At 40.6% G+C, this 27,384-nt stretch overlaps 2 protein-coding genes across 2 annotated transcripts; one reads left to right on the forward strand and one right to left on the reverse strand.

The window, feature by feature from the left end:
- Positions 1 to 325: 325 nt before the first annotated feature.
- On the forward strand, positions 326 to 3,899 carry ino80b (INO80 complex subunit B). The gene is made up of 6 exons (XM_083937466.1): positions 326 to 487; positions 1,321 to 1,450; positions 1,954 to 2,134; positions 2,218 to 2,384; positions 2,705 to 2,877; positions 2,987 to 3,899. Exons 2-6 carry the CDS (start codon positions 1,411 to 1,413, stop codon positions 3,449 to 3,451), a joined length of 1,026 nt encoding a protein of 341 aa, XP_083793592.1. The 5' UTR covers positions 326 to 487; positions 1,321 to 1,410; the 3' UTR covers positions 3,452 to 3,899.
- Positions 3,900 to 3,964: 65 nt separating this feature from the next.
- On the reverse strand, positions 3,965 to 27,384 carry intu (inturned planar cell polarity protein). Its single transcript, XM_083937465.1, has 17 exons — positions 27,094 to 27,384; positions 24,468 to 25,057; positions 22,620 to 22,705; positions 18,383 to 18,598; positions 15,506 to 15,624; positions 14,441 to 14,530; positions 13,809 to 13,886; positions 13,298 to 13,481; positions 12,893 to 12,946; positions 12,606 to 12,668; positions 12,216 to 12,434; positions 12,001 to 12,093; positions 9,661 to 10,071; positions 7,495 to 7,589; positions 7,219 to 7,408; positions 4,939 to 5,081; positions 3,965 to 4,545 (listed from the first exon to the last, which is right to left on the reverse strand). Exons 1-17 carry the CDS (start codon positions 27,177 to 27,179, stop codon positions 4,434 to 4,436), a joined length of 2,829 nt encoding a protein of 942 aa, XP_083793591.1. The 5' UTR covers positions 27,180 to 27,384; the 3' UTR covers positions 3,965 to 4,433.

The following is a 27,384-nucleotide window of genomic DNA, read 5'->3' on the forward strand; positions in this document are numbered from 1 at the left end:
CATACAAAATAAGACCAGTCTGCAAATAATACATGTCAAAAATATAGGTTAACAATATATTTAAAATAATAAATTAACATATCGATTTTTAAAAATTGTATTATTTTTTATTTGTATTTCTTCGTATTATTATTATTAGTAGTAGTAGTATTAATATAATCATTATTATTAAATCATTATTTATTAAGTTGGTTTTAATTTGTTTTTATTTATTTTATAGTTTTTATTTTAATTAAAAAAAAAAAAATTAACGTATCGATGGTTTTAAGCTTGACCGGAAATGACGAAGATGATGAACTTCCGTGTTGTTAGCTGAGTCGTGCTGCTAACTAGCTACGCGTTACAAACTGTGCAGCGTTGTAGTTTAATTTTAACTTATAAACAAACTTTCCTCAGGTTCGCAGTTTGAGTCGCGTCTCTTTCTTTCAAACCGGAAACTCTAAAGTCTATTTTTGCGATGGGAGTTTTTTCAGGCACGATAAATAAGGTACAGTTAGCTTAGCAAGCTAACCGCTCATATACCTCACTTAACAGATACAATATATATATATATATGTATAATAGAAATGTGTGGTAATGTCTCAGCTTACACGTTAAACAGAACAATTACATGCACTTACATTGTAATTATTTTGTAATTGTATGTATTTCTTTTTATTCATTTTGAATATGTATTTATATTAATTTGTATATTATATTTATTAATTTGAATACATTTGTATTTATATTTATTTATTATTATTATTAATTATTATTTATTTATTGTTATTCATATGCTTATATTTATATATATTTTGTTTTTCTTTTTATTAATTATAAATATATTTATTTTTATATTATATTTATTCATTTGAATCCATTTATATTTATTTGACATTATTTATTTTAATATGAATATATTTGTTTTTATATTATTTATTCATTTGAATACATTTATATATATATTTATTTGACATTTCATTTTATTCATATTAATATACTTTTAAATATATACATTTAGATTTCTCTATTCTTATTATACACAAAATATTAAAAAATATTGTATATAGTGTTCCTGTTATTTTTTATATTTCCCTGTGTTTATATCGTTCATATGTTTCTGAATTTATTGTTTCTTCTCTGTTTTCAATCCACTTTGCTGCTCTAATAAGGACATTTCCCCTTTGTGGGACTATAATATAATACATCTTATCTTATTTCTTCATTATGCAAACGAGGGGGTGTGTGTCATGTGTTATAACTGTTGCCTTTTTAAAATAATAATAATAATAATAATAGTAATCAGTGTTAAGGTATCAGGTGTGTTTCTCTCCTCTGCAGAGAGCACTTCATTTCCCAGAGTTCTCTGCTGCACTGTAGAGCTGTAACTCTCCGTCCTGTCCTGGTGTTTACATCCCTGCCGTCGTTTCAATGGGGAAAAGGAAAGACATGATTCACCCCAGGTTTCTTGGTGAGTATATGAGATTAATGGCATTTCATTAATATTTTTTATAGGCAGGGTTTTCCTTATGCTGAAAGATACACACAATCATTATGCACACTTTTAAAGCTTTAAATCTTACCTTCATGAAAGTTATTATGTTGAAACTAAGACGTGTTGATTCAACTTGATGGTCTTTGGATTCTGAATGTTGTCTTGTGGGGTGCTGTTTTATACTTATATGTAAGATAAGTATATACCAGTCAATATGCTACGAAAAATGAATAATATGTAATTAATTTGATCAAATGTGACAAAAAAAAATCTGTTTTAATTTAAAAAACGTTGTGTTTTGTTGATTCTGTTGAAAATGTTACTTTTTTTTAAGCAGTCTACCAAAAATCAGCAGTTAAAAAATGTTTTGGACGGATATTATTGCTTCATATGAATCTTTTTGTTTGACATTTGTGCATATATCTATGGCTGTATGGATTTAATAGTTCGTACATGGTTGTTGTTGTCGTCCTCTGCAGGTGAAGGCGGCTCTAGCCTGCACAGCGTTCACAAGCGAAAACACAAAAAACACAAGAAGCACAAGAGGAAGCACCACAGCTTCGCAGAGGCCCCGGAGCCCGAGCCCATCATTGTTCCTCGGCCTCCTCCGCAGCTCCGACTCAAGATCAAACTGGGAGGACAGACGCTGGGGACCAAGAGGTGAGTGCGAGGTGGTGAAGACGGAACATCAGGTTCACCTGAACCCAATCACTCAGGGGGTTTCTGTTTCCTGTCTGTAACAGTGTTCCCACCTTCACCGTGCATCCCGGAGTGGCTTGTCCTCCCTCTCCCTTGATGATTATTAATAATGTGGATGATGATGATGACGACGATGACGACGACGATGATGATGACGACGACGATGACGAGGAACCCTCTGTGCCTCTGGAGCAGTATCGGGCCTGGCTTGGTGAGTTCCAAGTACTAAAGTAAATGGTGTCATTAGAGTAGATCACCCGGGGTTTAAGTTAGAGCTGGACGATATGGAGCAAGATGTGCCAAATGTCCCACAAGCACTTTTAACCAAGTGCACAATATCAACGTGTAGATGAAATCAACACAACGTAAACTGCTGTTTTTTAAATAACCAAGGCACTAACAACAAAAACCTTTTTTTTATAGGTTCTGAGCAAAGTTATTTTTTATTCCCTTTGCTCCCTTTCAGTCTAAAAACACTAACGGAGAGGAGTCCAAAGATCCATCATGTTGTTCTTGTTTGTTCTGTATCAGATGAAGACAGCAACCTGGCTACGTCCCCTATGCCCAACATGGACTCAGACTCCATGCTGTGTGTGCCTGTAGACGAGGAGGAGAGGTGGCTGGACGCTCTGGAGAAGGGCGAGCTCGACGACAACGGAGAGCTGAAGAAGGAGATCGATGAGTCTCTGCTTACAACCAGACAGGTGAGGAAGAGCAAGAGCAGGATAGATGTGTACTTCAGTCCTCTTTTAATTAAAAAGATGATACATATATCCATGAGTATATATATTTTGTGTGTGTGTGTGTGTTCAGAAAGCCCTGTTACATAAGCAGCAGAGCCAGCCTCTCCTGGAGCTCCCCATGGGTTACAAGGAGAAAGAGATGACCGCAGAGATGATGCAGAAGCGGGAAGAACGAGCCCGAAAGAGACGCCTACAAGCGGCCAAGAAGGCAGAGGACAACAAGAACCAGACCATAGAGAGGCTGACGAAAACCAGCAAGGCCAAGATCAAAAGCATGAGAGAGAGGAAGGCCAAGCAGAATCAGTGTCCCATGGTTCGGTACAGCGACTGCGCACAGGGCATGGCCATCTCCTTTCCCACAGGAGTTCCCGCTCCAGCCCCAACACCTCCCTGTCCTCCACTAGCCGCCCCAGTGAGCTGCGGGGTCAGCGGCTGCTCCAACCGCAAGAAGTACTCCTGCTCAAAGAGCGGGGTTCCTCTCTGCAGCCTTGAGTGTTACAAGAGGAACCTGCTGCTCGTTCAGAGCGCAGCTTGAACTTGAAAGGGCTCAATACTTATAATGAACGCAGGTGTAGTTCTCATACTAAGCTGGGATGTGATGAAGGCGCGTACAGAGACTCCACAAGGTCATTTGATGACTTGAACATTAAAAGGATGCACGTGGCCGCACAGATGTGGATGGTTCAATTTAAACTTTAGTCAAAAGTCTTTTCCGGACTAAGAATGTGGATTTACTTTTTGTCCTCTTTCCCTTTTTTGTGTCACTTTCATAATAATGGTTTTCCCTGCAGTGATGCCGGGTACACAATGCAATTATGTACATTATAAAATATTACGATCTGTGTACCAAGCACGATGCCATTATGATTCCATTTGTTAAAAACTACACAAAAATATTATTTCTGTAGAAGTTTGAAGAAAGAGTAGAATTGGTTCCACTAGTTTGGACTATATTTTTTATTTTCTCAATAATGTCAAATGATGTTTAGAGACTGAAAATTGTCAATGACAAGTGCATTAATTTTGCATAGAATAAACAACAGACTGTATCGGTTCTTTAATTTCAATTTTGTATCAAATTATTCGATTGCCATACAAAACTGTACATCTTAAATTAAGTCACAGATGAAATGTCTTTCCAGCACAATACAAAGTGTGAAAATATCAATACAACCTGCTCTGCCAGCACGGAGATGTGTGCAGCGGCGTAGTTTTTATTGGTCCAGCTCAGAAACACTCACCGGGAAGTTTTGTCTTCTCTTCTCAAAGGTTTACACCAAAGTGACTGAGGGGCGTTTCAGATCCAAGAGGACCTTTGCACACATCTATGATGAGCAACAAGGCAAAAAAGTCAACTGGTTTGAATTCACTGCTACTTGCTTATCACATCTGAAAGGCAACAGTCAAACTGTTTATCTGCAGAAAAGCATCTGTTGCCCTCTGGTGTTTTCCACTAGCAACAGATGTGACAAGCAACGTTGTAGTTTGTGTGTCCGTCATTGCAACAGGTCTAATAATCACAAGGCCAGGCCGAAGGAGAGTCTGAAGGCCATCTCTACGGGAACCTCTGCCACCGAGTCATGGAAACACACGTAGAATTCCTGAGGGACGGGTTCAAGCAACATCCGCCTGGAAAGAAGAAAAAAAGGACCCGGACTTGAGGAAAAGCCTTTGATTTTGCAGTTATGTCAATGCTAAAAAAGACATTTAGCAGCAGAAATTTGTACTAAAATACAAATGAATTTACTCGGACAACTAAGAGGAGAAGAAGCAAACCAAAATGTACATATTCTGTTACCTTAGGGGTTCTAAAGCATAGTTATAACTGTCTACAATGCAACTGTGTGTAGCTCATAACTGTTATACCTGAATGGTTGCATTCCCTGCTTCTTGAACAACACGTACTTCCACTAGTGAAGAACTAAACGTCACCGGACGTTTATTTCTGTAAAAATATCAGGTCCCTCCCCAATAATTAAAAAAAATGTGGCTTGTGGATAAAACTGTTTAAAACTTACGTACCCTATAACCCAGTACGTCATAGTGGGAGCAGGTTTCCTCTGGTCAGTCCAGTTCTCAGGTTTGCATTGAAACAGGACTCCATGTTCCTTCACTGGACCCAGACCCCAACCACCTACCTGGGGCCGGTCTGCAGCCCGACGCCCCTGCAAGAGAGAACACACTAACAATTAGGAAAAAAATCATACTACTTTATGTTAAAAAGTTAAAATGAAAAAAAAAAAAAATATTTGTGCGGAATTATAAGCAGCCTTCCTCGTTAGTATAGTGGACAGTATCTCCGCCTGTCACGCGGAAGACCGGGGTTCGATTCCCCGACGGGGAGTATTTATTGTTCCAGGACGCAGAAATATATCAAATATGTCTGGAATTTACTTTTTTATTTAGTAAAAGTAGGACCTGGTCATGGGGGCATCCTTACTAGATGCCAAAACCACCTCAACTGGCTTCTTTCAAAGCAAAGGAGCAGCGGCTCTACTCTGAGTTCCTCACGGATGGCTGAACTTCTCACCCTGTCTCTAAGGGCGCACTCACACTGTCGTTCTGTCCCGGGCCAAAACCGTTTTTTCAGCTAAAGCCTAGTACGTTTAAGCAGTGTGAGTGCACCCGTTCCGCGCATAACAGCCGACAGCGGGCCGCCCACGGCCCACTTGAAAGAGGTGGGCTTTAGCAGAGCCGTTTGCACATGTACGAGCACGAGCGTGCGCACGTGTACGAGCACGAGCACAAGCACGAGCCCTACGGCAGTAGCGTTATGTGCGCCTGTTCGGACATAGTAAATAGAAGGACGGACCATGCGCGGACATTTAACAACAACAACAATGGCGGTGAAAGGTTCACGTTGGTGTGATGCGGAGGTGGAGTGTTTACTGCAGCTTTGGTCGGATGAAAATATTCAAAAACAGTCGACAAGACGCACAAAAACTCCGAGGTCTGTGGAAAGATTTGTAAACAAAGCCACACACACACGATCAAGGCGTGTGACGTGTTACGGCGTGATGTCGTATGGACAGCAAGAAGTATTGGCCGAGGCCCTGGCAGTGAGAGTAAAAACTGGGCAGGGGCGCGGGGGGAGAGGGAGGGGGGACAAGTACCCTAAAACCCGGGTCGCGGTGCGGAAGGACAGTGTGAGTGCGCCCTAAGTGAGACGCCAGCCACCCTCCTGAGAAAACCCATTTCAGCCGCTTGTACGCGCAATCTTGTTCTTGACCATAGGTGAGGGTAGAAAGGAAGTTTGCCAGATAGATTGAGAGCTTTGCCTTCCGGCCCAGCTCTCTTTTCGTCACAATGGTGCAGTAAAGCAAAAAAAATACTGCCCCGCTGCGCCGGCCAAACTCTCACTCCATTGTTCCCTCACTCACGAACAAGACCCCAAGATACTTGAACTCCTTCACTTAGGGGTAAAGAACTCATTCCCTACCCCGAAGTAAGCATCCACTGGCTGTTTAATACTCGGCTGCGAACCGATCCAGTGAGAGCTGAAGGTCACTGACCGATGATGCCACCAATGTCAAAATGAAAAAAAAAAAAAAAATCGGAAAATATCGTAAGCAGCCTTCCTCGTTAGTATAGTGGACAGTATCTCCGCCTGTCACGCGGAAGACCGGGGTTCGATTCCCCGACGGGGAGTGTTTATTGCATTTTTACGATGTATGTCTCAAAAATATCTTTGTATGGTATGTTATCATGGAAAATAGTTGTCTGGAACGTCACAAAAAGTCATATTGTAGAGGAAAAAAGTCTTAGCATGATATTACAGTATCTCAAAAAAGTCAAAATATAAAATGTCCAAAACTGTCTCGGTATAATTTGTCGAAAAAAGTCAGGAAAAGACAAAGAAGATGTGTCCGAAAAAATACGCCATAAAAAAGATTAATATGTTGAAAAAGTTAAAAAAAAAAAAAGTCCAAATATAAAATGTCCAGAAAATGCATAACTTGTCGAAGAAAGTCAAGAAAAGTTTTTCCAAAAAATGCGCCAAAAACCAAAAAGTCAATGTATAGTATGTCGCGCAGAAGATTGGGGTTCGATTCCCCAATAGGGAGAATTGAGTTGATTGCAATTATTATGTTTTATATAAAGAAAAAGGGAATTGTATGGTATACAATGAAAAGTATTTTTTTTATACTCTGTCAGTTAATTACTTAATACTTGAAAAACGAATCATTAAAGTCACAGTACAGTTTGCCAACATGCCAGTGAGTTGAAAAGAAGTCCTAATAGGCGACACATGGTCTGAAGTGGAGACTTTACACAGTTATAAATGAATAAACCCAGACTCACCCTGGCTGGCAGGCTCTGCTGAAACGCAGCCCGTATGGAGAGGCAGCAGTGGTGGAAGTTGCTGATGAGCTGTGGGTGAATGGAGCCACTGAGCTGAGCCACTTCTCTGTGAGTCGGAGCGATGAAGATCCCCTGAACAGTTTCCATCAGGACGTAGTGGAACAAGGTGTTCTCTGCACCTGAAGTCAGTCTGTTAGAAAGAGAAGATTTAGGTTCTTAGCTGTAGCAAGTTCCAGCTAATGTTTATTATATATGCAGTTAGACTGAAACACCCACTTCATGATGTTGTACATCTCCTCTGTCTCCTTTTCAGTCAGGGTCTTCTTCAGGGTGCCGAGGTAGAATGGGTTTGGGCGCTTCTTCCTGGGAATCTGATCAAAGCGTGCAACAAGCCTTGGTCAGAACATTACAATATGCACTATAATATTTAAATATATGACAAGAATAGAGTCTAATAAAATCTGCTTTTCTTAGACATAAGGGTTGGAAATACATAACCTTTTTGAATTGCAAAATTAAAGTGTAATTCTGGCGAAAAATGGTCTTTTTCGGCACTGACACTCATCTAATAAGCCATTGGGGCAGTTTGATTTCGAATAACAACTAATAACTGAGAAATCCGGGAGAGTCGCTAACAGCCAGATGTGGCTAACACTGATTAGCTTCGGGGCAGAACGGTGAAGGCATTAAAACGGCCTTTTTAACCACTGGCCCCTGTACCAGCTCCTCTCATAGTCAAGTCCATTAAAGTGGATTACCAAAGTCAATCCAAAAGGAAGGAGCCCATTGGTGCTTTGTTTTATGTGTAGGGACTCTTCTCATGCTGCTGCAGAGGTTTGGTGTCATTTTCAGCAGTATTAGTGGTTAAAAAAGACGTTTGAATTTATTATTATTTTTTTTACTTTTTATTTAAGTGTTGAACATTTCTAAATGTCTTCCTGGATCTTATCATTTATTATTTTGTAGATTATTTCAGATATTTTATTGAGTTTCTGACTAATTAACACTCCTAGGTATGTTGTTGATGTTGCTTCCCACTTCACTTTATATTTCAGCCTAATATCATAACTTGGTGTGTAATTAAAAGAGAGTATTTGTGTCTTAGCTATGTTCAATTTATATCCTTGACTTTTGACCATACTCATCTAAAGTTGACATGAGTTTCAGGGGTGTTGGATTAGGATTTTGGAGATAGATAATAATGTCATCTGCAAAGAGTCCTATTATATGGTCCTCATTTGCTATGCAGATTCCTCTCAGCTCTTTATTTCGTCTTATGCTAGGGGCCCTATGAATATCGCAAGAAGTGCAGGGCTAAGACAGCAACCCTGGTGGGTGTCTCTGTATGGCCTAAAGCTGATTTTTATTCTAGCAGTTGAGTCCCTGTAATGTTCCTGCATGCACCGAACAAATTGACCATTGAAGCCATCCCTCTCTAGCACTCGATACAGAAAGGGCCAACAGACCCTATAAAAGGCCCTTTCTGCGTCTAAACTGGCCAGTACCACCCTTTTTTATTAATCTGTTCTATGATGTCACAGGTTCGTCTAATGTTGGCATCCTTTTTATAGACCCTGTCTGATCCTCATTGATTAAGTCGAGCAGGAGATGCTCAATTCTTTTAGAAATAATAGATGTAAACGACTTGTTATCTACATTCAATATAGAGATTAGACGATATGATTCACAATTTTCTTCATTCTTCCCTTCTTTTGGAATTACTGATATCACTGCCTCTTTCCATGATGGTAGTGCCACAGCTTTTAATAGAGTCCAATTAAATTAATCTAACATATTAGGAGCAATGTCCTTTTTCAAAATCTTACAGCATTAATGCAGGAAGCCATCACTTCCAGGGCATTTATTTGCTTTCAGTTTACTGATAGCCATGTCAAGTTCTTTTTTCGTGATGGGAGCAAATCATTTATCGTTTTGAAGTTTCCCTTTGGAGGGGCGGTCTAATGATGACAAATATTGTATAATGTTTTCTCCATCTACAGTTTTGGGCTGCAAATAAAGAGTTTCATAGTAAACTTGCAAAATTTTATGGATTGCATCTGGTTCACAAGTTATTGTTATTCTCTAACTTTATGTACTGCATAAAGCCTAAGGCGTTTAGTTGGAATTTTTGTTGCTTTTGGGTCTGACTCATAAAAGCTTTGCTTACTAAATCTCAATTTATTTTCCAATTCATCGTTCACAATATTATTTATTCAAACTTTTACTTCTTTAATCTGTTTTTTCAAGCCTTTGTCCTCATCTTTTAGTTGTCGCTTCTCTAATTTTCTCGGCCTATTCTCTAGTTCATCCTATTTTGATCTCATCAACATTTTTAAATATGTTGTTCTTAAAATGAGTTTCCCTCTCATAAATGCCTTAACCTGCCAAAAGTTTGACAAAGAAACAACCACACAAGAACAGACATAGGCTCAACAACTGTACCTTGAAAAGGCCCCCGCCACCTCCACTTCCATCAGACCCCAGCGAGTCCCGACGCCCCCCCAGCTTTCTCCCGGAGTCTGGGGTGGAATGTGGACTGAGGCCTTGAGCCATTGATGACCCAGCATCCAACGGTCCCTCACTCCCGCTGTCTGAGAGGCTCCTCTGGGGGCTTGACCTCCGGGCATTTTCACCGAACAGACTGCGGCCTCTGGATCCTGTGGAGGAGCCTTTAACTGCTCCGGCTAACTTGCTGAAGACAGGCGAGGAAGAGGCAAGGTTATCTAGCTGGTCACGGGTCGTGGCAGCAGGCAGGAACCAGTCAGCACAGGACAGGCAGAGAGCAGGTGGAGCATTCAGACGCTCCTCAATACCTGCCTCCAACACCTCCAACTGCAGCAAAGTAGCCTTCACCTGTAGTAGGAAAGGGAAAAATGAAGAAGCCACGTCTTTTACCAATCTTCAGCCTTCCTCGTTAGTATAGTGGACAGTATCTCCGCCTGTCACGCGGAAGACCGGGGTTCGATTCCCCGACGGGGAGTGTTTATTGCATTTTTAAGATGTATGTGTCAAAAATATCTTTGTATGGTATGTCTTTATTAGGTAAGTTAAGTATTCATTGCACCAAGAGGCAAAAGTATGTTAAATATGTTAAGAATTTCCTTTAGGGGGTCATTTGATCTATCAGGTCCTGTTGAAGCACAAGCACACACTGCATGAGCTGAGTTGGGAAAACTTAAAGTATGGTCTTTCCTGTTTTGTTATCTAATTCGGTGTTTTGTGATACTACTCGAAGCTCTTTCTCCACAGAAGTCCCCACCTTTGCTCATGCAGTGAAACAACCCAGGAGGGGAAGACGAGCCGGTGCGCTTGTGCGGCTCCGCAGACGTGGGTTACGGACGCGTGCACTGGCCTACTCTGACCACGCTATGGTTCACCTGATTCTTGCATACTGGCAGAAACTTAAACTTCCTAAACCTGTTGTGAGAACTCAAAGGAGTGGACCAATGAAGCTGTAGAGGATCTCCTGAGCGTGTTTGAACAGCTGTGTACCATCACCCGCCAGGTACTACAACAACAACTACTACTACTACTTCTACTACAAACCCTGATTTACAGCTGATCTGTTCATGAAAAAATAAAAATTGAAGCACCAAAATCATGTATATCCTTCCTCGTTAGTATAGTGGACAGTATCTCCGCCTGTCACGCGGAAGACCGGGGTTCGATTCCCCGACGGGGAGTATTTATTGCTCCAGGATGCAGAAGTATGTCAAATATGTTTGAAATTTACTTTTCCACTTTAGTAAAAGTAGGACCTGGTCATATTTATAGCATTAAGTTGTAAAGTCATATTATAGTTTGTATAAAAAAGGCCACAGGGGGCATCATTACTAAATGCCAAAACCACCTCAACTGGCTTCTTTCAAAGCAAAGGAGCAGCGGCTCTACTCTGAGCTCCTACGGATGGCTGAACTTCTCACCCTGTCTCTAAGTGAGACGCCAGCCACCCTCCTGAGAAAACCCATTTCAGCCGCTTTTACCCGCGATCTTGTTCTTGACCATAGGTGAGGGTAGAAAGGAAGTTTGACTGGTAGATTGAGAGCTTTGCCTTCCGGCTCAGCTCTCTTTTCGTCACAATGGTGCAGTAAAGCAAATACAATACTGCCCCGCTGCTCCTATTCTCCGGCCAAACTCTCACTCCATTGTTCCCCCACTCGCGAACAAGACCCCAAGGTACTTGAACTCCTTCACTTGGGGGTAAAGAACTCATTCCCTACCCCGAAGTAAGCATCCACTGGCTGTTTAATACTCGGCTGCGAACCGATCCAGTGAGAGCTGAAGGTCACTGACCGATGATGCCACCAGGACCACATCATCTGCAAAAAGCAGAGCTGAGATCACCAGCCATCGATCTGCAACCCCTCCCTACCACGACTACGCCTTGATATCCTGTTCATGAATATCACAAACAGGATTGGTGACAAAGCGCAGCCCTGGCGGAGGTCAACCCCCATCGGGAACGAATCCGACTTACTGCCGAGAATCCAGACACAGCTCTTGCTTGGTTGGATGGCTTTTTCATACTATGATTTTTTCCACAAACTATAATATGACTTATGATTTTTCGTAAGATATGCTTACAAAAACTTCTATTCAGCGCAAGGGCTTTATCGCTTCCTTGTAAGTATAGTGGACAGTATCTCCACCTGTCCCGCGGAAGACCTTGGTTTGATCTCTGACGGTAGAGAGAGTATTTATTGCTCCAGGATGCAGAAGTATGTCAAATATTTTTGGAATTTACTTTGTAGTGAACCTAGTAGGCAGTAGTAAAAGTAGGACCTGATCGACGTAAACACAATCCGGTCCTGGAGAGCCCAAAGCTGTTGAAGCACAGCCACCTGCCTCCAACAGCACACACTGCATGAAGTGTTTCTGAATTGGAAAGATAGAGAAATACAAACAGAGAAATATATTATTTGTAAAATGAATATTACTCTATATAGATTTTGGGCAATGATGTGGACAACGATCCCGATGATGATTCGCCTCCTTACTAGACCAACTATGAGAAGGAAGTGCCGTCCTTCAGGCTGGCTGTAGCCCGGAGCTACGTTGCTCATGCTGTTAGCCCTCTGCTGGGGAAACACCTCCCTCCAGATGACCAGCTGACCAACCCGCTGCTCGGACGCCAGCGGCAGCAGGCAGTAGTGCTGGCAGTACAGGCACACGTCCAGCAGGTCCTCTTTAGGGAGATGGTTGGCGATCAGGTAGGACTGGAGGGTGGATAATTTAGACACATTTTTAGTGTTTGAGGGCTTGAAACCAGCATTGTGAATTAAAATTAAAACCTCTAAATGTAACAATTAGAAAAAGCCGGACAAATCTTTTCTTAATGTTCCACATGACAAGGCCACTAGTATGTGTGCTTTCACTGAGACACCTACCTTGTAGAACAAACAGGAGCCAAGAATGACGTAGAGACGCCTCAGGCCAAAAAAGTCCTCCGACTGACAAAGAAATAAAGATAAAGATTTATTTTTTTAATGAAAGAAAGCAAACAAATAGAGTTATTGGAGGAAGTGACCAATAATTTGTGAGTGAAATAAATTGTAGACTGAATTAAGTTTCTATAATCGTCTCTTTTGTTAAGCCAAATGTCCACGCCTAACAGGTGGTACACATTTAAAAGTACTTTATACTTTAACACAGCAGCACTGGTGTGTTTTCTCACCATTTCTCCAAAATCAGACGACTCAAAATCAGAAAGAACTGTATCCACCTCCATCTGTGGACGGGAAAATCAGATACAATAGCATTTAGTTATTAGCATGGCGAAGATATTAAATGTATCTTGTGTATGTGCTTTTTCTTGTAGCGTTATCTTTAGTCTTTGCTCCAATATTATTACATTTTCAGCTAATTCTGAGTTATGTATCGTGGCATTTTCAACAGTGGACACTAGAGGGCACCAGAGCTACATTTGTGACAACATTATCACATTCAACTTCACAACAACAGAGACACTGTGATATACGAGTAGCCGTTATTACTGTATCTATATCTAATCCAATACTAAATTAGATTAAATATATATAAATATATTCTTCAGTCTTCTCACACACAGACAGAAATGCACCTTGATTTGTGGAGGCAGCGTGAGCCATCGGACAGCAGGCAGTCCGTCGAGAAAAAGGGTCCCTGAGATGTCGGGGGTCGGGCTAGAGGAGCCCTCCCTCAAGCGAGAAGGCTGGATGAGCTGCTGGAAGAACAGGCAGAAGAAGTGGTCCAACCTGGGAGCATGGTCCGCCTTACAGAACGCACTGCGGATGACACAAAAATGACAAATGAGTGTCATGACATTATAACACGTAAAGATTATTCATACAACTACAGAAGAAGGATAACATTTCAAGAAAAAATAAATAGATGGGAAAGATATCTAGGAGCAAAGAAAGGGGGGTTAAGAGAGTGAGGCAATGAAGACTTTGTGTAAAATCCAGCTGGAAAATTTCCTTTTGCTTTGAATTGGTGAAACACATCATTTTGATTTCAGTATATTTTGCATTTAGCATTAAAACAACAGCCAGAAAGGGGACTTTTCAACCAGCTCTCTCAGTGGGACCACAGGAAAGCAAAGACCGACCCACCTGTCTAAGGAGCCGTACATCACTTTTAGTGTCCGGACCACGTCTCCCACCACCGTCTGCAGATACAGCAGTGGAACTCTGGAGGGAAACGGAAAAATGTCAAACACAGACGTGAATAAACTTCAGCTTCAGCAGATCTGCTGTTCATCAAATATTTGGACTAACGGCCAGGAGCCGTCAAGCAAAAACATTTCATAGGTTATTGTTTTTTCTACACGCGGGTGTTTCGTCTAAAATCCGTGTATGTGCTTTTAAGCATGAATGAGATTTTGTCTCAACCGTGATGATGATTGATCGCGTTGACCTGGTTGCTAAAAAGCTGAAAAGGTGGGTAATATGACTCATCTCATGAACAACCATATGCTCCTTAAAGAGGTATTCTTCCTGTAAAGAAAAGGACAAAAGGAAGCACATGTGCACACTGAAATTGTTTTTACAGATCGCGCTCTTAAATCTCACTTAAATGTTTCCTCTTTGACAAAAGAATTTGTTCATTTCTTGAGCACACGTCATGCTCAGAAAAGTCTACTTTTCTCCGCTGGCAAAGGCTGCACTTCAACTTAAATGAGGTGGAGCTATCTCACAGTGTAATAATCTGCATGCAGCATGTGTTTGATGCTGCCTCCCTTTACCTCTCAGCAGGAAGGCCGATGACCAACAGGTTGTTGCTTTCCTTCCAGTAGCCCACGTGTACCAGCTGTTTTCCGAGCAGGAGAGAAGAACTGGGGAGAGGAGACAGAGACAGTTAAAGTGCGACATCTAATGACAAATAGCACACAGAGAGGGGTGCGGTTGACATGAATACAATGCAACTGTTATATTTTTAACACACAACAGCTTCCCCTGTCAGAGAACGTTCTCTCGCAGCTCACTGTTGTTTTAAACTCAACTGTATTGATATTCAAAACACCCAGCGGGGTACTGGCAGAAAAGATTTTGAGGAAGCTGCAACAAAAATACTGTGAGAATGTATCATCATCACATTCATTTTGATAGGGTTTGAAACAAGGATGAAGAAAAAAAATGCTCTGAAAACGGCACAGAATATCCCCACATCCTCCTCATGAAGCAACGAGCACTGACAGAGACAATGTGGTCTTGATTTTGAGAAAAGTTAATACTTTACAGTATCATTGATATCACATACAACCAACATAATCTATTAAAGCAATCTAGCGACTACAGTACAAGAACATCATTATGGGTTCAAAGCCGTCACCTGCGCACCAACTAAAGCTAAAACGATTTGTCAGCTTATAATTCAGTCAAAAATACATAACTTTGATAATCAGTTAAATGTTTAAATGCAGTTTCAAGCAGAATTACTGCTTTTCTTGGTCTCACATTGTCTGCCAGACAAAGAAATATATTTGAAGTAGGGCTGTGTGTTAGCAATAATCTGGCGACACATGATTGGGCTTACGATTAAATATATTGAGATACTGTAAGCAATGTGATATATTGCATTTTAAAACAATCGAACTTTAGGAACTCTGTCATGTTCAGAGAACTTGTGATGAGAGTTTTTCACTATTTTCTAATATTAATGGACCAAAAAAAACATGATTTTTATGTCATGACATTTAGGAAGACATCCTGAACTGATAAAAATGTTTAAAGCAAAGCATCTTGCAGTTATAGATAGTGATTTTTAAAAAGGTTGCATTGCTATTTTTTCTCCAGGTTGCTTTCCCTACCTGAGTATCTGCCCTCCTGTGACGTTCTCCAGCATGTCACACAGAGTGAGGAAGATTCCCCGCACTCCTTTCAGCTGGCTGGATGCTTCAGACAGCGGGTACTGGTACAAGATCTCCTCCTGCACAAACACGGGAACATCTAATTAAGTGTTGCTCTGTGTCATAAAAAGAATGAAAAGATGAATCACTGGATGTTTCTGTCACATCAACGATGTTAGTTTGGTTCAGTTTTACTGTCTCCAACCCACTCTCGAATGAATGTTACTAAAATATTTCACGTTTGACTTTCCAGAGTGAGAGAAGCACATTCAGGAAATACAGGAATTCGACTTCAGCTCGGAGGAACTCTCATCTGTGCTCTGGGAAATGGTTGTGCACACATTTTCAAATAGTTTTCAACCAAACTATATATAATGATTAGAACCAACTACAAAGCGGAGACGCCCCGGGCAGATCAGTGTACTGTTTGTGATATGCTGGCACTTTTAAAGGATACAGGGCGGATAAGAGGACAGACTGGTGGGTGAGGGGATAAAAACCTTGAATGAATGGGGGCCTTGTAGCCTGGCCAACCAAAACAAAGAAACAAAGAAACAAAGAAAACAAAGAAACAAAGAACAAGCAACATTTCAGGTACATCTTCTCTGTACATACAAGCAAAAAAAACTCTGAACCACCACTGAACCGCTCTAATTTCTGCTGCCCTGCAATCAAAGGACTGACATAAATCAAAGTTGTTGGTCTTGCACGACACTGTCATTTAGAAAATCAACCACTGTGCTGACAACCCGTACTCTCCACTGCAGTTTAGGTCGTGTAAAAACAAAATCTGGTTTTCCGATTCACAAAAAAGGAACTGCAGAACCTTGAAGAACAACCATAAAGAAAACATCAACCTGCCAATAGTGCTCCAAAGGGAAAATGTGATTATAGTGTAGGAGGTGTTGGTCAGGAAATTAGTGTAGTTTGCAGTTTAGTTTAACAAAGAAACACACTCTGGGATTAACACTTCACTGCAAGTGAATATAAAAAGATATAAATCACAGAGTCCCGAGCATGGATCCAATTTAAAAAAGGAAGTAATATTATTTTGTTAATAGACTGTTGCACTTAACCCAAACAGCACGTGTGAACTCACCCTAAAAAAATTGACAGCCTTAAAATGACAGGATCTGTGCTCAGAGAAGAGCGTCTGAGGCATCTCTCATTCTGTTTTCTCTTAGTGGCGCCCGAAGGTGTTGGAAACCGTCCAGAGCAGTAGCTTTCTGTAAGAGTCTGACTCACATCTGAGAAATTCAGAGAAAGCTTTCCACTCCTGGACCTGGGATTTCCTTCACGACTCAGGTCATTCTCAACACTCTATTATTAGAATACACCTCTGTATAGTTCAATATTTCATATCCAGTGTTTATAGGGCTGCTAAGAGTCAGTGTGCAGTTGACCACAAAGTCATGATCAGGTTTCCACAAGACCCAATATCTTTCCAGACGGATGGAAAAACATGTGGTTATCCAGGGTTTAGATATCAACCTTTATGTCCTGTTTTTTTTTGCCGTCATTTCTATTTCTGTTAAATTTACTAATATTTAGGTTTTATTTGTCCACAGTCAGCACCCACTGCACCTCTGAATGCCATGGTGTCATGCTTGCTCTTTTCCCTGCTCCCTCAATGTTGCTCCTTTATAACAGCCTGTGTCTGCCTGAGGAAGTCTCTGCTTTTCTAAATTTAGTTCTCTTGCCATGCCTTTCTAATCATAGGAATGCGTCTGACCCTTACCCATGATCACAGGGAAAAGATTACTCATTTACAGTATGTAAATATGTAAAAAACAATAAGTAATCGTCCCTGGGTGGGCTTGAACCACCAACCTTTCGGTTAACAGCCGAACGCGCTAACCAATTGCGCCACAGAGACTCCACGGCAATAGCAACTGGGTGTGGTTTTGAACGTTCACGCCCACTGCTGTGCTATTTACTCCTATGGCTGTATTCACATAGCCTCCTGCAGTACCACTGAATTGCCACCAGGTGGTCTGGCAGTGTCACTGTTTGTGTGACGTCCTGTTGTGTTCTTTAACCCCTGATATAGCTGAAGTAGGTTTTATATTTCACGCTTAGGCTATTGTTTTCCATCAGATCATTCAACCGCACTTGAAGACAGCTTAATTTCATGTAGAAAGAGAGAAAGAAAAAACACCGGAGGAATGAGCTTGGTGCTGGAGCTTGTTGCAGTGTTTCCTGCAACAAGCTCCAGCACAAAGCTCATTCCTCCGATAATCTTTGCACAAACTCCAGCGCTTGTTTTTTTTCTCTTCCTCATAGTTTTTAAAGACTCTTGTGTCAGTGACAGAGGCAAAGATGTCTACTGTTGACTATACAGGACTCTCACACCGTCTAAAAACGGACAAGATAAGTCTGATGATATTGGCCACCGCAGCGTGACATCAGGTTGTGTTTCTCCAAAAGTTGAATAATAATGGGCAGATGCATCGATAATGAAATTAAAGTGAGATGCAACCCTAAACAATGTAACCTCAACAACGTCATTGTTTATTGTGTTGTGGTATTGCATAAAAAAATAGCCGTCACTATTTATTGCACCATTGTTGAAGCTGTTTTGCTGCACGTTAAATTGCTTCCAGCCGTCACTTTTTAATGTCAACTGACTAATTAGCATAATATTTGCGGTGGCTTAAGACGCAATGGAAAACAGTGCGCTGAAGGACTCTTTCAGTTCATGAATTTTATTTCTTAGGACTTTGGTCAAAATGACTAAGCTGAGGTTTAAATTGAAGTTAAGACAAAAGTCTTTATTCTCATAAAAGTTTGTGGTGTTCTTCGTAATTGTCTGTAAAAAAAAAACAAAAAACAACTGACCTCGTCCTGCGGTGATGTTGAGTCCAGTTTAAGCGTGAGATACATGACAATGTGCGGGATGTGTCCTATGGACATCTGAAGTTCGGCGGTGTCTTCCCCCCACAGCAGACGCACCAGCTGGCTAACTGGAGGAGAGGCCTTCGTCTTACGGACTGATGAAGTGTCGCTAGCACTGCTGCCGTCTACCTGAGCCACTGTCTCCAACGTCAGCCTCACCTGGAGGAGGTGGCAGGAAGAGAAGAAAAATAAGAAAGGAATGGGTTGGTTAGATGGTTTTTGTAAAAGAAGACAGAAGATTGGGACAAGAAAAGGAGAGACAAAAATATAATATCAGTCTGCCTACCGGTCCCTCAGAGTTTTCATTCATTTCTAAAAAAAAAGATCAGCCACTACAGCTCCACATGATTATAGTTGGCAAGAAATATTATCAGTGCTCATGTGGGTGTTGTAGGAAAATGGAGGTGTGTATGCATGGCATGCTTCCAAGGGGAGAAAATTTCAATTATTACAGTCATTCAGGGAAAGGCAGAAAAGGGAAAATCAGGATGGTGAATGTCAGAGAGAAAGTGACACCAACATCCAGACCTAACCGCAGCATAACAAATAGCAGTCTGTGTGTGTGTGTGTGTGTGTGTGTGTGTGCTTGTCTGAGCGTGTTTGACTAAATTAAAACCAGACCTCTGCAACCCAACGAAACAGTGGCAAGACAACAGACAGCCTATCTTCTGTTGTTCATGCAGTATTTTTTTTTAAACTTTCCATACTCCAGCTCTCTATTTTACACTGCCATTCATAGAAAGTCACAATGGAAACAAAAAAAGAGCTGCACAGAATCCAACAAGCACGCACACGGAAACACATGCAGTCAAGATGCGCAGAAGGATGAGAAACTACAACTGTGGCGTGGTTGTTAAAACAATCCATCAAATCTACATTTAAATCTTATACACTACGTCAGATTATATCTAGTGTGTAGTCAAAGAACTGACAAATTTAGATTGTTTAGATTTTCATGCATTCTGTAAATAAATCCCACACATTATATATTTGAAACTTGCACATAATTGATTGAAACATACAACAACAAAGCAATAAATAATTCCCTTTATAGATTCAGTGTACATTGTTTACACACTATGGTGGCATACCTGTTCACACATTGGGCCTCATTCACCAATATCTTCCTACAATGTTTCTTAAACTTGTTCTTCAGAGAAGTCTATGTCAGATTCATGACGTGTTCTTAAACCGCTGAATATTTCTGTTCCTACATTTGTGAATCCCATTTCCTCATAAATTTAAAAGCGTGTGCTAGATTATCCTAATAAGCATAAATGACCCGCTAATCCCCATAAAAGGGTATGAGACCGCAAGACCTAGTGCAAACAGCCACACACAGAAAAGGAAAACAAAAGCTGAGAGAATAAAGTCAAAAATGCCCAAATGAAAGCCTCAAAGAGAAGGGAGCACCGGACTCCAAATGTAAAACAAAATCCAACTAAAGCTGCTGGGAAATGGAGTTGCTTTTGCAGGAAGTGAACAGCAAAACAGCTGTCAAATTTAGCAGAGATAGTAGTAGATATTAATAAAAAACCCTGCCTCAGATATCATCTGTATCTATTAAGCTCGTCTGGCAAAGCCTGTGCTTCAGGATGAATTCTTACTGCTACGTCAGAGGTTCGAGTCCAGCTCTTTGCCGCCTGTTGTCCTCTCCCTTCCCCCTTTTCCCTGTCACTCTTCAGTTCTATTACTGTTTATTTGATTTAAAACAACATTTTGCTATGTAAAATAATAAAAATAAATATTTAAAAATATTATAAATGCTTAAAATGTCAATGCAATTGACATCATTCAATATTGTACAAGGGGAAATGCAATAACTCTGTTTTGCCTAAATGTCAGCACTCAAATGTAGTAAGAGTGCTCTTCAGTGTGCGTAGATTCTGTTCTTACCTGAGAGCAAATCCCAAATAAGAAAACATTTTAAAGCTTTTCAGAAGAAAACTATTCTTAAGAACGGTTGGTGAAGGAGGCCCATTGTGCTGACTCTGAGCTAAAACCTGTCAGCGCTGAGAGGCTGAGTATGGAGGTCATGTTGATTGAAAAAAAAAAAAAAGAACCTGCGTCCAGATGTGAAAAGTAGAAACTGGATCCTAAAGTTTAAAAGAATAACACTGCTATCTACAGTCAGAGTTTTTTTTAAACACAAATGCGTGTTAAAAATTTAAACAGCATCAGAAAACTTCATATTGCAATATTCAACTGTTTCTATATTTTCTTACACTCCTACCAGGTATTTGGAAGTTTGGACCTTTCATATCCGACCAATGCATGATTCACTCAATAACGTCAGCATCTCTAGTCTGTACAACCACCCTTAAATGGCTTTGGGTTTGATGCAGGTTTTATTTCTATTAGAAATAAAGTTGTTTAACCCAAGGGGACACAAAAGGAATATCCTATAAATACAATACAGTAGGTCTGAGGAGTGTCCCCTGACTGAAACATTTAATGAAAAAGTAAAAAGGTGGTGAGAACAGTGGAGGTTCTGCTGGGATTTGACCTCAAACCACTGGGGACCCTGCAGATCCAGGTATAAGTTTCAACCACTACATCTTAACTGGACACGCCCAAACTACATTTTAGTTTTTGACTCCTAACACAGAATGTGAAATATGCCATTCACTGAATATGACTCTATAACTGCTTATACTGTTTAAGACAAATAGTTATTTTTTAAATAGATGATCCAGCTTGTGACTGCCATGAACCTAAGACAGCCATTTAGTGCGCTCAAAGAAATAAATGAGGTGCTGTGGTCATTACTTTCCAAAAACATGGGCAGTCCTAGGTCATATGGTCCATACTAAATATCACATTCCCCAGTCAAAAATGTTGAAACTGTATTTTTCTAATCCAACGATCGCTCCCAGAACTCTCCAAGGTCTGTCAGTACTAACCACAGGCCACTCGCCTCCCCATCAGGCGCCTGCATCTGGGCTGCCAGCCATCTGAGGGGTATTATTAAAGAAGAGTCGAGGAGCGGTAGAACACCATGTGATGTACCTTTCAATTGGTGACTCTGACTCGTTCTCTCAGTCCTGGAAGTGATAGGTAGAAATTGTGAAATTGATATCCTCTATTGGGATTCACGAAAAAGGAAAAAAGTAGTTTGGATTAGATTGAGCCGAGAGAATCCAATTCAGGAGTAAAAGAACGGTAGAAGATTTTCAAATAGGCAAACCCTAAATCTGAGAAATCACTGGGTAAAGAGGCTGAGTGGGCTAACTGCAGCACTTTCTCTCATCATAAATAATAAGGATGTGGTTAGACTGGAGTGTGCTCTCACTGGAATTCCAGTCTGTTGATGTCAGTCATTTAGCACTCGCTTATAGATGGACACACACAATGATGCACACAAACTGAGGCTTGTTTGGCTGTAAGGGTTAGCAAAGGGCACGGTGGACTGACTTTACACTAATATTTGTTTCTCCAAACATAATAGGTACTGTCTACGTGCCCACACAGAAAGACCATCCTCCAACACACACACACAAGCGTGCACTCACTAACACAAAACAATCATTCTGTCAGCAATACAACTCTATTTCCAGTTTTTTTTTGGAGTCATTGTAGTGCCTGAGGAAACCTTTTATTTTTCCCCAAAATCTCCCCCGCTCTTTCCCTGCAATGTAATTTAGTTTCCGACTACATCTTCTAATCAGCTGAGCTTCCAATCCCACAACAGCTTCCTGTGGCACTGAAAAAAGAGTCGCACCACAGTCACGTCTATCCGCCGTGTTTGCCATCAACCCGTACAAACTCTGTCATTTGGAAATTCCTTCTTTTTGATGGTCTGCTTTTTGGTGAAAAGGCTCGACTGAGGCACAGACTGTGGAATTTTTTAAGCTGCCGATCAAAAGGATCGTTTCTCAGTAATTGAGGGTTTTCTGATGTTAACCGGCACTGACTTCTGCTTTCTATACACATTTTAGCAGCTTAGAAGAACACATGCGTTCAAAGTAATTTCATGTCTATGTTTACTATCCGAGTTTGCAGTTTGTGACAAGCCAGGATCTTGAAGTTGTAAATGCTGCCTCACAAAAAAAAGAAGAGAACACTCATGTTGTGGTCCTCAAAAAAATGGCTCCCAGTATTGTTGGCTATAAATATTGATTCCAAAGACAAACTAGAGACTGTTACTGAGCCTTTATTTGGCAGATTTACACACACTTACCTGTGTTGGTCCTGGGATGCAGGACAGAACCCTCTCGATGTTTTCAGAGGTGACGTCCACATCGTCCACTGCTACAAGAACATCCCCTGAACACAGCACGCAGGGAGAAAAGGAACATTTATCAGTTGCACATCTGGGTCAAACAGTTAATAGAAAATAAGTAATGCTTATGGTTATTAGTGTATGTTTTACAGTCCCACATAAGGTTGTCAAAAGTATCAAATACTTTGTTACTTAATACAATCTCTGTTAATAATAGATTAAATAGTATTGAGAATACAGAAGCTATAAAAAAACAGATCTATAGTCAGATTTTCAACCTAAAGCTGAACAGATGAAACAACATGGGAAGAAAATCTGGTCCTCAACCTGTGGCTGCTAATGTCATTCTCTCAACCATAATCCCATGTTAAATCAGGTTTTCCACACACCTTGGGACTAAGAAATATATTAGAATTGAGAACCGATAGTGGAAACGCTCCGTGGATCTGACAGTAATGAAAATCAGCAGATTCTCCTGATGCACAGGGGAACATAATCATGTCCACATGAAAGGGAATGAATTCCAACAAAATTCAATCATTTAGTTACTATAATGAAGCCGCGTGCCTTCATTTTTTGGTGCACTCTGGCAAGTTGATTGTATTGTACTGATTGATTGTAATAATTTGCAACATTGCTTCTGACCTATTCCCTTGGCTGTATAGACCCAGTAAACGGCCAGTAAAGAGCTTCACCTGCTTTATGTGCAGGGAGGCTGAACCCCCATCTTAGTAACAGAGCGATTTCAGGTATTTAACCACTCTAATTGTTTAAGCATGTAGCTGTGCGGCATAAAAGCTTCTCTAAACAGTAACTCATGTGGGTAGTCATTTGTGGTGAAGCGCGACTGGCGTTCCTCCGTCTGCTACTGAAAGCTGTCCGATCATTAGCCCTGATAGTAGAAAATTTCTTCAGAGAAGCCGAGCTTTTGAAAAAGACAGATTATCATTTCTACAGAACCAGACCTGCATTTCATTTACTCTACAAAACTGTAACAAAAGTTTCTCTAGGACTGAGTATACATCCTGCTAAGAGTTGGCCATGAGAAGTAGCTATTAAACATCCTACGGATATTTAACAAGAGCTAACACAAAAGTGAAACTATGATAATGATTTGTATCACTTTGTTGTTGTTACTATGGATTCAAAGCACTGTAAGAATTTGGCTATATCTACACAACATGATGAAGACCTGGTTGTTGAAGTACATTGCTTCAGATTAATAACAACCACATCAAATCAGAGTTCATCCAGTTAAGTACTTGGCTGTATGGTGACAGTTACTGACTTAATGGTGTTGTACATGACGCTCATTAATTAGGCTTTGGACTCTTTTCTTTAGAAATAAGACTGTGTTGTAACAATTGTAGCCCATGTTTTGGCAGGGTATTTGTGTGGAGTGGAAATTAATGAGTCAGTGCCGGTTATTTAAATCAGAAATGCTGCATTTTCCCTGTCCTGAGGGCAAATGGGTCTTTTTTAAGGATGGAGAAAGTGTTTTCTGCACAATGTCAAAGATATTTAAAAAAACAAACAATTGTATCCTCTACATCACTGAAAAAAATGCATGCCATCAATGAATATGAGATTAATCTGAGGCGTAATTAATGAACATATTGCTCTTTACCTCTCCTGAATGTTAATTGTGCAGCCAGACTTTTCTCCAGACTAAACTGGTGTAGTATTAGACAGCTGTATAGAAAATACTGGGATGATATTTAAGAAGATCACTGAATTTTATTCTGATAATATTTTTGGCAGTTTTATATAATGGTTAATAACAGCTAACTGTTGGAGTTATATTACCAATGAGGATTTGGCCACATTTGATGGCCGGGCTGTTGGGTATTAATCCATGAACAGTCAGTCTTTCCTCCTGTCGGATGACTGCACGGTCCGCCTGTCCTCTGCTCCAGGAGGGGCGATGCATCACCCCCAGCAGCGCTTCCAGCAGGCCTCCACTGTCAGACAGAGGTGTTGATGAACCTACTAGACGTTTAGGATTGAGGTAGACACACACTTCCTTCAGCTGCTGCTGAACCGTCACACCCTGTCTTTGACCTGGCTGGTTCTTCAGGATGGAAGCTGGAGTCGAACCGTCTTTACCCCCATCCTTCCCTCCTCCTCTGCGCTGAGATGGCCGACGTTTCCTCCTCAGGATCCTGGCAAGCCTTTTAAGCGTGGGCTCACCTTTTGTCCGTGAACCGCATCGCTGCTTCTTGTTTTGCTCTGTAATGACCTCGGCCTCCTTTTCGCTAAAACGAACATGATTAGTGGCCACACCTTGACAGGCGGTGGCTTGGGCCAGTGCAGCCTCCTCTTCACCCTCACTCAGCTCCAGGTAGAAAAGCTCACCATTCTTTTGGATGTCATCCAGCCATTCTGGTTCCAAGTCACTGAAAGAAAACAGACTGAGCATTGAAACACACTAGTATCAAAGGAAGGCTGGTATGAAACTGAAGCGAGATGGTAAAGTTGTATGTGTAGAGACTAATATTTACGGATATTAATCACAACAGAGTTTAGATGTTGTCTTTTCTGGTCTAAGAAACTGTACTAAAGCTAAGAAGCACAATTTTAATGAGTGAAATGTACAGTAAATGCTTCTACTAACTTGCTTTTATATCCTTATGATTATTATTAATTATTTCTGTCACAAAAAAGAAAGAAAAAATACACAGTTAACTCAAAATATATTTTTGCCTTTATAATTTACTTTTATCAGTTATTACCCATTTCTATATTGTAATGAGAAAAAAAAGCTAAACTAATAACTACTATATGTAGAAAGCGTAATCACATGCTTGGGCAAAAGGGTGGGACGAGCAAGGAGATATTTTGCCTTTTGGTTTCTCTCCTTTTAAACCTGCTTTGAAGAACCTGTGGTAAGTAGCTGTGACGAGTCATGCGATATCCATAAATTTACTGAGGATGGGCAAGAAGCATACAATTATTTATGAAGGTTTACCTCCCAAATTGAAAACACTCCCCAAAAGCTATGAAAAGCACAAGGAAGGAGAGATGGAAACGTACTGGTTTGGTTTCACAAAACAAAACAACTATTTTTAGATTAAATGTGTTAATGTGTCGAACTTTTCTGTTTGCCACTGCTTTTCAGTAAACAAAACATATCTTTAAACTGCCTGTACTACACTCTAACTTCCATTACGTGTCTTGAAAATTAGACTTAATTGACAATTAATGCTTTCAATGATCTTGTGCTGATATTAGTCAAATGTCATTTTATATGTTTTCCAACACTTTTTAAAAAATGTTAATGATTTTACTTGTCCAATGTTTTTAAATGTAATTTCATATGCGTTTATTTACAATGTTTTATGTAAAGCACTCTGAATTACCTTGTTTAATTTTGCTGTACAAATAAATTAGCCTTGCCTTAATAAAGTGCCTAAAGCATCAACACACCACAGTCTGCGTTTTAAATCCGCAATGTGAAACATCAAAACGACTGTTTAAGTGTCAAGTTACAGCATCTCCTCCACGCAAACTTTTCTGCAGCTCTCCCCTTTTCAACCAGACTCGTCTCATACAATTAAGCTGCGTCACGGGCTTTTTTATATCTGTGCAAGCGTTTTTTTGTTGTTGTTTTAGTTTGTAATCACGGAGTCAAATTTCATCTTACTCAGAGAAGTCGGAGCTGTTGAAACTCGATGATGTGGATTTACAGTCACTACGGTCGCCATGCACGGCACCATCTTCCTCCGTTTTACCGCTACAAAGATTTCCCCCGGTACACGTGCGGGCGTTTGAGGCGGCCATTTAATTACAAAATGTTTTATTCCTCACGTAAACACGAAACGCGTCTTTAAAAGCTCAACTTTTTTTTTTCTTTTAGCAAAACAAACGGCGCTACTCGCTCGCCATGTTGGAAGCAACCGACGCGCTCCCTGGCTTTGTCACGTGTCAAGGAAACGCCCACTGTGATTGGTCGGCGGTGCAGTTGCCCCTAACAACGCAGAAGCTTCGCTGTCCGGCATGGGGGAGACTCTCCTCCCGATTAATAATGTAGTAACCACACAACTGCTCATAATATATCCAAAGCAGTGTTTAATTAAGTTTAAGCTACATAAACAAATACTAGGGGTGATATACGACATGTCATTAGAAAAAACACGCTGTAAAAACATTTCAAAATGCAAAATAAGATTGTTATCATGAGGGGTAAAATATACGAGAACCACGCTGACTTCTAAATCTCACAACAATTAAATGACCCCAGAAAAATGTGGAATAGAGGATGCAATAACCAATAAACTAAACGCATGTGCTTTTATTTTAGTTTCCCCTCCCTGCAAACTTGCACGAGGTTTTTAAATCCCCTCCGGTATTCAGCAAAAGTGCCTCCGGTCAAACAAAAGCACGATAGTTTACACACAAACTATATAAATAAAGAAAGGAGGGCTTTACTAACCTGTAAAGGAGAACACTGCGGATGGAGTCGAAGTCCTCCAAATTGTTAGAGAATGAACCTGCATCTATAGAAATGTTAAACATCATTTGTGTGTCATGTTTCCTCCGGGCCAACAACGCTGCGTTAACTCAGAGTTATCCAGTTTATGAAGATGAAATGTAAAACTCCCAAGAGGTCCGAAAGAAACGCTTTAAAAACACAGTTTATCCTCCGCCGCCGACAAGATCAGACTTAATTGCTCTGCCCCTGAAGTCTGTGACCGCATGAACGCTACCATGCAGGCTGGGCTGA

This window comes from Echiichthys vipera (assembly GCF_963691815.1).
Source record: "Echiichthys vipera genome assembly, chromosome: 22".
Classification (NCBI taxonomy): Eukaryota; Metazoa; Chordata; class Actinopteri; order Perciformes; family Trachinidae; genus Echiichthys; species Echiichthys vipera.

Bases quoted from the DNA above. Each gene is read 5' to 3' on its own strand.
- ino80b (XM_083937466.1), top strand. From the start codon at position 1,411: ATGGGGAAAAGGAAAGACATGATTCACCCCAGGTTTCTTG. The intron at 2,135-2,217 runs GTGAGTGCGAGG...TGTCTGTAACAG, and splicing joins CAGACGCTGGGGACCAAGAG to TGTTCCCACCTTCACCGTGC. The intron at 2,385-2,704 runs GTGAGTTCCAAG...GTTCTGTATCAG, and splicing joins GCAGTATCGGGCCTGGCTTG to ATGAAGACAGCAACCTGGCT.
- intu (XM_083937465.1), bottom strand. From the start codon at position 27,179: ATGATGTTTAACATTTCTATAGATGCAGGTTCATTCTCTAACAATTTG. The intron at 15,625-18,382 runs GTCAGTTGTTTT...GTGTTTGTGCAG, and splicing joins CAACATCACCGCAGGACGAG to GAGGAGATCTTGTACCAGTA. The intron at 12,947-13,297 runs GTGCATTTCTGT...TCCCGTCCACAG, and splicing joins CGCTGCCTCCACAAATCAAG to ATGGAGGTGGATACAGTTCT.